This window comes from Pediculus humanus, genomic scaffold (assembly GCF_000006295.1).
Source record: "Pediculus humanus corporis 1103172107434 genomic scaffold, whole genome shotgun sequence".
NCBI lineage: Eukaryota > Metazoa > Arthropoda > Insecta > Psocodea > Pediculidae > Pediculus > Pediculus humanus.
Genome location: NW_002987056.1, coordinates 48,955 through 59,141, shown reverse-complemented (window position 1 = coordinate 59,141; position 10,187 = coordinate 48,955). Strand labels below are relative to the sequence as shown.

General features: G+C 34.0%; 2 protein-coding genes across 2 annotated transcripts; one reads left to right on the top strand and one right to left on the bottom strand.

The window, feature by feature from the left end:
- Positions 1 to 1,041: 1,041 nt before the first annotated feature.
- Phum_PHUM082690 (sulfate transporter, putative) lies at positions 1,042 to 4,062 on the top strand (the record flags this gene model as incomplete). Its single annotated transcript, XM_002423689.1, has 9 exons — positions 1,042 to 1,239; positions 1,329 to 1,524; positions 1,808 to 2,028; positions 2,122 to 2,290; positions 2,412 to 2,576; positions 2,680 to 2,841; positions 2,916 to 3,202; positions 3,560 to 3,733; positions 3,823 to 4,062. 9 exons carry the CDS (start codon positions 1,042 to 1,044, stop codon positions 4,060 to 4,062), a joined length of 1,812 nt encoding a protein of 603 aa, XP_002423734.1.
- Positions 4,063 to 4,540: 478 nt separating this feature from the next.
- On the bottom strand, positions 4,541 to 9,907 carry Phum_PHUM082680 (uncharacterized protein; the record flags this gene model as incomplete). The annotated part of the gene is made up of 5 exons (XM_002423688.1): positions 4,541 to 7,474; positions 7,553 to 7,696; positions 7,783 to 8,033; positions 8,111 to 8,394; positions 9,567 to 9,907. 5 exons carry the CDS (start codon positions 9,905 to 9,907, stop codon positions 4,541 to 4,543), a joined length of 3,954 nt encoding a protein of 1,317 aa, XP_002423733.1.
- Between the last annotated feature and the right edge of the window lie 280 nt (positions 9,908 to 10,187).

Below are 10,187 nucleotides of genomic sequence, written 5' to 3'. Positions count from 1 at the left end.
TTTTGTTGTCTCATCATTTCAATATTTAAATAAATATTTAAGGTAGCCATTTTTCAACTTTATTTCACTACTCACCTTGCACCACCACCATCATCATCACCATCACCATCACCACCACCACCACTACCATCACCATCACCACCATAAAAAAAACCATAAAAAAAAAAGGTATCAATCTTTAATCAAATTACAAAATAAAATAAAGAATCGAATAACCCAAGTAATGGACGAAGGATGTGCAAAAAAAAAAATCAACGGTTTTGCAAAGAATACATTTAAAAATTAAAAAAAAAAAAAAATTTAATCTAATTAATTTTCTTCTTCTTCTTCTTTATCATCAAATTATCCGTTTGAAAATTCGTTCAACCCCCCCCTACCCCCCTCCCCCAAAAAAAAAAAACCTGGAAAATCTTTTGGAAACTCATCAAAATCAAATTTCTTCTTCTAGTTCTTCTTCTTCAAAAAAATTATTTATTACATTCTCTTAATTATTATTATTATTATTATTTATTAAGATTTGATTCGGGTGTGTGTCAAAAAGTATCACTCTGAGTAATAAAAAAAAATTATCTTGTAACTTTTTTCTCATACCTTGTAAATAATATTTAAAAAAGAAAAACATGCGTAATGGCTTCAATAGAATCAGCCTTGAGGAGTTTCAGTTAAAAAAAAAAAAAACATTCTCAACGTGTTTTCATATTATTCTGTTTGTTTTATTTCGCAAAAAAGTTTTTTTTTTTTTTTTGTTTTAATTATTTGTAAAAAAAAAGGTACTCGGTACTCATTTTATTAAAGTTTTAAACAAAAAATTTAAAAAAAAAAAATTATTTTTCGTCGCGCATTTATATATATATAAACCGCGTTAATGAATATTAATAATAAAAAGTGAATATGTTATTATTATTATTATCATTCAACTTTTTCTCGTTTTCTTTTAGGGATTTTTAAACGATGATGATAAAACACGGGAAAAAAGAAAAAATTATAAGTTAATAAAAAAAAAAAAAGAAGTTAATAGAGAAATTTTGTGGTAAAACAACAATGGACGATTTTAACAAAAAAGAAAAAATTTGCGGATATTTAAAAAAAACAATTAAAAATAGGATACCCATATCGGTATGGCTACCTCGATACAATTCGGAAAAACTCATATGCGATATGATAGCCGGAATAACGGTTGGACTCACCGTCATGCCTCAGGGTTTGGCATATGCCACATTGGCCGGTTTGGAACCGCAGGTTTCTTTTTTAAATTTATATATGTAATATTCGATATATCGATATATCGATCGATCGATCGCGTACTATTTCGATTCTTTTGTTTCTAGTACGGTCTTTATTCCGCTTTCATGGGTTGTTTCGTTTATGCAATTTTTGGAAGTTGTAAAGATATAACGATTGGACCGACGGCATTGATGGCACTCATGACGTATCAACAAGTTATTGATAAAAATGTCGATTTTGCCATATTACTCTGTTTCCTCTCGGGTTGCGTACAAATAATAATGAGCATTTTACATTTAGGTAAAAGAAAATAAAAGAAAATCTTTCAGGTTTTTAAAAAAAAAAAAAAAAAAGGAAAATTTTCAAAATGGGTAAAAATCGTGCCCTATCCATCTACCTTTTTTTAAAATGTTTGTTGTTTTGTATTAATAATTAAGTTGTGACATTTTTTTTCTCCCATTTCTTCCTGTTTTCATTTTTCATATTGTTATTATTATTATTATTATTATCATAGGTGCCGCCTTTGTCGCCCAATAGTAGTTTGTTTCCGCACGAATGAATGAATACAATTTGTCCTTTACAGGTGTTTTAGTCGATTTCATATCCGTACCCGTGACTGTCGGTTTTACATCGGCAACATCGGTTATAATAGCAACGTCGCAAATAAAAGGACTCCTGGGATTAAAATTTACTTCGTCGGGATTTTTAGACACTTTACAAAAAATCGGGGAACGAATTGGGGAAACGAGGTTGAACGATACGGCTTTGGGAATTACATGCATTGTTATCTTATTGTTTCTCAGAGTAAATTTTCTTTTTTCTTTTTTTATAAGAGAAATCAGAGTTATAAACAAACAAACAAACAAACAAACAAACAAATTTTTTGCTGTATTTCAGAAATGCAAAGATTTTAATTTTTGTCGTAATTCATCGAGGAATGAAACTTATAAAAAAATTCTATGGTTGATATCGACGAGTAGAAACGCATTGATTGTTGTTTTCTGTTCGATTTTATCATATTTTTTATACGATGAAATACAAAAAACGAGTCCATTTATATTAACAGGTGAGAGAGAGAGAGAGAGAGATAAAGAAACAAAGAAACAAACAGACAAACAAACAAACCTTTTTTGTTATGCTAATTCATCGATGAAATCGTTGTCGTAAAAGAAATTTTTGTTTTTCAGGTTCCGTAAAACCAGGTCTTCCAGAATTTAAAATTCCAAAATTTTCAACGCAAGTTGGCAACACTACATATTCCTTCATTGACATGTGTACGGAAATGAAATCCGCCATTTTTATGGTACCGGTTATAGCCGTTTTGGGAAATGTCGCCATAGCAAAAGCTTTCGGTAAAGGAAAATCGATTTTCCCTTTTTTTTTTTTTGTTCGTCAACTATCAAATTAAAATTTCGTCGCGTTTGTTCGTTTGTTTGTTTGTTTGTTTGTTTTCAGCAAGTGGAAATTCAATCGATGCAACACAAGAATTACTCACTTTGGGTTTATGTAATTTTTTCGGATCTTTTGCGTCTTCGATTCCGGTCACGGGTTCATTTTCAAGGAGTGCCGTCAATCATGCTAGCGGCGTTAAAACTCCACTCGGAGGATTATACACAGGTTTGAGGGGAAAACCTTTGTTCAGAAAACGTTCGTTTTGAATGAGTGGAATTCTCATTAATTTTTTTTCCTAGGCGTCATAATAATATTAGCTCTCTCGACTTTGACTCCATATTTTTTTTACATTCCCAAAGCGTCGCTCGCAGCCGTCATCATATGTGCCGTTATTTTCATGATAGAATACGAAGTATTGAAACCCATGTGGAAATCGAGTAAAAAAGATTTGATACCCGCGTTCGTGACGTTCGTTTTGTGTTTGCTCATAGGTGTCGAACTTGGAATATTGATCGGAGTGTCAATAAATATAATATTGTTGCTATATCCTTCGGCGAGACCTAACGTGAGAGTGGAAAAATCAAGAGTGAGTTTGTTATACATGTCATTTATCAAAATTTATACCTGGCTTGCAAACGGACCGTCAGGACCGTATCCTCTCTTAATTATTTCAAGGATAAAGCCAAAGATAAAATTCGTTTACCTGTTGACGTATAATCAAAAACAATTTCAAAAGAGATAATAAAAATTCTTTTAAACACTTACCGTCTCAATCAATCAATCAATCAGTCAATCACGCCTTTATTTTTTCCAACACAAAAGTTTTTTTGTTAATTGTTCTTTTGTCGTCGAAAAATTTAAATTAAAATTTTTTTGTTTTTTTTTTTTTTTGGGGGGGTTTTTTCCTACCGCAAACGAATGGATGTTTCCTGACTTTGTTCAGACTCTTCAAGGTGCCGAATATTTATTGGTGACGCCGGGTAACAGCCTTTATTTTCCAGCCGTTGATTTTATACGTTCGAGCGTTTGCAGAGCAGCAACGAAAGAAGGGTCCAGTTCGATGCCCATCGTCGTCGATTGCAGATACGTTTTAGGTGCGGATTTTACGGCGGCGAAGGTAAACCCCCCCGAATAATTTGAGCCCCCATCCCTTTTTCCTTTTTTTAAGGGTAAAAAATTCATAAAAAAGTTTCTTTTTGTTTCCAGGGTATAGCGGCACTAATCGATGATTTTAAAAAAAGAAAACAATCCATTTATTTTTATCAACCTTGTGCGACTGTCGTATCCGTTTTCAAAGGTGCCAACATTGAAGAATTCGTACACGTTTGCAATCAGGAAGAATTGGATTATTTGCTTGCCGACAAACATGAAACGACAAAAAAAGACGATTATGGTCTTAATATAGACGATGTTAAAGAAGCATCCAAATTACTCACGTGTGCCTGAACGGTGACGTCATCAGTGTTGACCGTTATTTAAAAAAAAAAAAAAACAAAATGACGACGAAGACGAACGAAATCCTTTTGAAAAAAAAAATGTTGCCAACTTTTTTTTTCTCCTCCCCGTTCGAAAATGAGCAGAATAGAAAAAGTATTAATTATTATTATTATTATTAATTAATAAACACAAGTAAAAAAGTTTTTTTTTAAAAAAAAAATTAATAAAAATTTAAAATTTTATTTATTAAAAATTTAAGTTTATTTTTATACAAAAAAAAAAAAAAATCACTTTACGTCTAATTGAGGGTCCACGAGGCCCCCCCCCTTTCCGGGGCACCGACTTTTCTTGTGATGAAGTTTTTTTTTACGTAATCAAATTTTATAATTTTATACAAAATATATATTAAATGTTTTTTTAAAAAAAATTATTTACAAAGTTATTATTATTATTATTATTTTCTTTATTTAAAAAATGATAATGATGATTAATAAAGTCCCGATGGAGAATCCGTTAATTTTTCCAAAGGAGATGAATTTCCGGTCATAGATTGTCGAACATTCAAATTGCGACGATTTTGGGAAGAACAATTTGTTGACGTCATCGTCGTCGTTTTTGATGACGGATACATTTTAACGTTTCCCTGGGATTTTTTAGCCAGAAACGTGCTGTTGAACGCGTTCACGGAATTCAATACGGACGAAGAAGGTTTTGGAATGTTTTTGGTGTCTTGGGATTGATACGTACCTAGAAGGAAATTTGGTTTCGAGGCGCTGCTCTTTGGAAAAACCGGCTTGTATTCTTTTACCGCGGTCGTGGCGGTGTTGGGGGTCCGATGGTGATTTTTATTTTCATCGCTCACGTTTTGTTGCACGTTTCTTGGCATTGGACTAACGAGTGACGTCATTTCGTTTGTTTTGTTCGACCCGATCGAACTGTTTCTAACCACGTTTTGATGATTCGTCGTCGTCGTCGTCTGTACATCGGCGTGATTTTCAAATTTTGGACTACCGAAATATTTTTGAAGTTTCGATTGTTGTTTGACGGGAACCGAGTAAATAGGTATTTTATCGTCCGGTAAATTTCGATTTTCCAAACTCGTTGAATTGTAATCGTTCGGAGAACTCGAACCGTCCGGAGGACATCTTTTCGTAACGGAAAAACTTCCGCCATCTTCCGTTTTAATTACTCTCATACCTGAATTATTTGAATTCCTGCCCGGCATCGATATTTTCTCGTTTTCTTTCGTCACGTCGTGACGTGATGTCGAATTGTGTCTCGTTATCGACGTTCTTTGAGCTGGTTTCGGAGGCTTTGGTGATTCTTCCGTCGGATGTTTACCCGTCGTGTTGGGAGGATTAAACAAACTGCTTTCTGCTAAACTTCTCCTCGTTCTCGGCCCGATATTTTTACTCATTTCAACATTCAATTCCGGTTTTATTTTACCCTTTTTCGTTTCGTCGTAAACTATATCCACGAGTGAATCCAAACCTTCGTCCATTTTTTCCAAGCTTTTCGATCTCGCTTTTGCGCACGGTTTTTCCAACAAAATCTCTTTACCGCAATTATTATTATTATTATTATTAGTGAAAAAAAAATTATCGCCGTTCGGTGTGAGACGATCTCTTTCGATTTCCACGACGTTTAACGCACTGTTAAAACTTCCTCTTCTACGTATTTGAGATCCGTTTTCGTAGTACCCGTACGTGGTGGTGGTGGTGGTATCCGTGCTTAGAGATTCTTTTAAAATTTTCTTCGAACGTTTATCGTTCGCGTCCATGTTTTTTTTATAATCGGATACGGCGGAATATCTCAAATTATCATTTTTCGCTTTGAGTTCCATGTTTCTTTGAAAATCTATACCGCTCACTCCCATTTTAGGTTTGGGGGTACCACGTTTGTAATAGGGATCCGTTTCTGATGACGTCGTCGTCGTCGTCGTCGTCGTTATGTGAAACGTTTGACTTCTTTTGACCGGCGTCGGCGCGATAATTTTTTGCGGGGATCTTTTAAATGAATTTTCATGCACGAATTTTTTCCCGTCGACGTTACCATTATTATTATTATTATTAAATTTATTAAAGCTTTGAAAAAACGCTGCCTTCTCGTAGAAATTATTGAATCCGTTATCGTGTATTCTATCGGTCGATCTGTTATTCATTATTCTATCGTTAATAAAATCTTTTTGAATTGTTTTTCTCACGTCTCCCATGAATTTGTTGTCCTTGAAGAAAAACTGCGAGGAAAAATTTTCCACTCTCACCGGTGAATTTTCCGCCGAATTAAATTGATTGTTTTTTATTTTTAAATGTTTCCGTTTGATTTCTTCTTCGTCAATGTTTCTTTCTTCGTAGCCCTGCATCTTCGCGCGAATTTTCAATTCGTTCTCATCTTGGTAATCATCGTCTTCTTTTTCGTGTTTTATGAAAAGACTTCGAGTGTTCGTGCTTGAAAAGGATCCAAAACTATCGGTTACGTTCAGAGACCTACGACAACTTTTGTTCATTGATTTTTTTTCCCGCGTTGCCGTGAGTAGAGAATCGGATGATTCGGTATCAGTGTCTTCGTCGAAGAATTCACCACTTTTCACGTGATGGTGATGGTGGTGGTTGTGATGGTGGTCGTACCCATCGAAATCTCTACTCGGAAAATATATGTGTACCAAACTTTTAGCTTTTCTCGGAGGTTGCGGGTGTAAATACGACGGTATGATTTCCGTTTCTTCGAAAATTTCCTTTTCCGGAAATCGAGCGGAAATCGTTCCGTTTTTAATAGCGTCCGTCATTATCATTTCCTGTTTGGTCGTTTTACCGGCGGCATCGCACGAATTGATTTTTTCGCTCGCGTTTGTTTTTATGATTTGTTCGTTTGCATAAGCTTCCGTTTTAGCATCGTTAACGATGTTTTCCAATTCTTCTATGACTTCGTCGATTGTTGTTTCGTCTTCGTCATTGCTTTCCCTTTCCATTCTAATGATTTCGTTACCGTCGTCCACGTTCGTTTCTTTCATTTTACCGCCGCCGCACCGAATATTTTTATAATTTTTTGTCGTACAATTATTCGTTATTAATTTCTCTTGGCACTTGTTCGAGTCTTTGTTCACGATCCTTCGAGATTCATCTGAATTTAAATTTTGTTTTAATTCGTTCGAATTACCGTATATATTTCTAGCCTTGGTGTAATCTTCGTCTTGAGATAATTCTTGCTCCGACGAACTGATACCTTCGTCCTCAGCCGGAGTGGATTCACCCTTTTCTGTACTTCTTTTGTTTGCCTGCGAATTGTAATTGAGAAAAGGTTTCGTCAAAGGAGTTTTATTCGTCGTGTTTGTTTTTATGCTCATTTCCTCTTCCAACTCCGAACATCTTTCTTTTAAACATTGTTCGAGAGATTGTAAAATTCCTTTTTCCTCTTGTAAAATCTAATAAAAAAAAAAAAATGTTGAAATGAAAAATGTTCCTTTTTTTTTTTCCTCTATCCTTTTCATAGTTTTTCTCACCTCTATCCTTTTTTCCAATAATTGAATTTTTTCAGTAAGTGTATCGACTTCTTCCACTCTGTTTTGTAAATTTTCAACGTCGAAGTAGCTTTTATCCCATCTGCTAAGTTCTATTTTAACACTCTCGGAATTGCACGGAAGAGTCTAAAAAAAAAAAAAAAAAAAAATTTTTTTAGTTTTTTTTTTCTCAAAGTTTCGCGTTACGGAATCGGGAAGTAAACCTTACAAACCTTTCGCAAAGCTTTCGAATCGAATCCTGCTTGTTCCAATTCGGCTTGTATGTAAACCTTTTGTTGAATGTTTGGTGCGGTATCCACGAAAACATTTATAAATTTCATGGCGATCGCCAACAACTCGATCGTTCCTGCGCTGTTCAACATTCCAACCAAAAATCTAAACCTAACGGGTTCTCCAAATCTTAATCTGAGAGTTGACAAAGATTCGGAAACAGCTTTGTGACCGATTATCGGTATTTCGCAAGCTTTCGTTAGGAGCTAAAAAAAAAATTAATTTTTACTCTCTGTTGAAAATGGCGACACCTGTTTCACAATTTTTAACTCACCTCCAAAGCAATTATTCTCGATTGCGTAACATTACTCATAATGCAAACGGCAAGTGTGAAAAGTCCGGCGGAAGATGAGGCCAACCTTCTCGTGGCATCAGAACAACGCAAACAATGTTTCAAACAAACGAGACAAGAATGTTCGTCTAGTAAAGCTCTTCGAAATATCTGAGGTGGTCGCCTTTGTTGTTGCGTCGCTTGCGACAATTGTATAGCTCTTAACAATTCCAGTAAAAGCGTGATCCCGTCAACTGGATCTCCTACGAATTCTTGAACGAAACTAAAAGGAAACAAATTAAAAGTCATTAAAACCTCTCTATGGTGGTGGAATCACGCCTTTCTCCAGAGATTTTCAAAAAAGAATCGCGACGGATGAAATTTCCAAATTAATAGAATAGCAGACGAAAAAAAAAAATTAATATTTTTAATACCAAATTTAACTAAGACGTTACACGTTCAATCGACCGTTCGTTTTTCGTATAACAATAAACCGGAAGTAGTAGTACGAACAAATAAAACTTAATTTTACAATGATCGCACAAAAACAAACGAAAAAAATTTAATTTTTAGATTCGCATAATTTTCTAACCGATTTGTTAATCATAACAATTGATAAATTTTTCTTAATAAAAAAAAAAGGTAATTAAATTAATTAATTAATTAATTAAGTCTAAAACCGCTGAAAGGCAATAAAAATAAATAAATATAATTTATGAATTAATTATTTTATTCGAGGTTAAGGTTAAGGTCAAAGTTACCGCTCATTAATTTTTTTTTCATAAACGAAAGAAAAATCGTGAATTTTTTTTTTTTTAACGGAAATTCACGCTGCGCTCCAAAAAAATTTTTTTTTATTTTTACATCGGATTTTAATCGTCGATAAAGAAGAAGAAGAAGAAAAAGAAAGAGAAAAGAAAAATCGAATTTTCTAGAAGTTTTTTTTTTTTGCTGGTGACAAATCAATCAATCGAATCGATTTTATAAATTTAATTGTGCAAGAAAATTTGCGGATTTTCCATCAGTTTTCTCCAGTAATCAATTTAAATTTTGCGGGTTTTAAAATTTTTCCAGTCGAACGAACGTTGTTTGCGATGCGCAAAACAGTTCAAGTTCATGGAAGCAAAAAAAAAAAAATATCGAACCGAGACAGGGAAATCAAACTTTTTGCTACGATTCAATTCCCTCCCCCCCTTTTTTTTTGTTTTTGCTAAATATAATTTTTTTTTTTGGAAAAAAACAAAATTGCACGCGTTAATTTATTGCGTATCGGATTTAAACGTTCTTTAAAACTTGAAAAACGAAAAAGAAAATAATAATAATAATAATTTGTTGCGTGATCGGCTGGAAGGCAAAAAAAAAAAAAAACGTTCAGAATTTCAGAATCGTTTTGTTTTGTTTCTTTTCGTTTTTTTTATTTTGTTCATGGGTAGAAAATAAAAAATTCATGAGTACCTGGGAAAAGACAATTTAAGGTCAACTTTTAATTTTCCAAGTAATTCCGTGACGCTGGAGAATTGTCTCAGACTCATTTCACCTTCTTGCGTCGCCAGAGCCAATATCGGATTTTTAAAATCGATATTTATATCGTTTTTAGAACCTTTCAATATGTTTTCCTTATTTTTGGAATCTTTTTTCTCCAGTTTGAGACTGTGATCTTTGTCTTTTGTCGATTTATCATCTCCATTTTTCACCGTCGGCGACGATTGTCGTTTGTTTTTTTTCAAAGACGAATCCGTCGATAGTCTCTCTATCGATCCCGTCGATTGTGATAAATAAAGAGGGATTTGTTGCATTCCAGAATTTGTTTTTTTCCCCCATTTTTTTAACGATGTTGCATAATCTTCCGGGTTGTAAACGGGAGGTCGTAGCGGTTCCTGAAACACAGATAAAAATAAATTTTCTTTGACTTTTTTTTTCTTTTAAATCTTTCCACATTTTAAAGATGGCTTACAGCAAGTTACTCCTCCCCTCCCCGATAAAATTCGAAAACCCTGGAATTTAGATCAATTACACAACAATTTAGGCCTCCGTTTATAATTTCGTGATGGTACGCGCCCTATTCTTTCTCTTTCT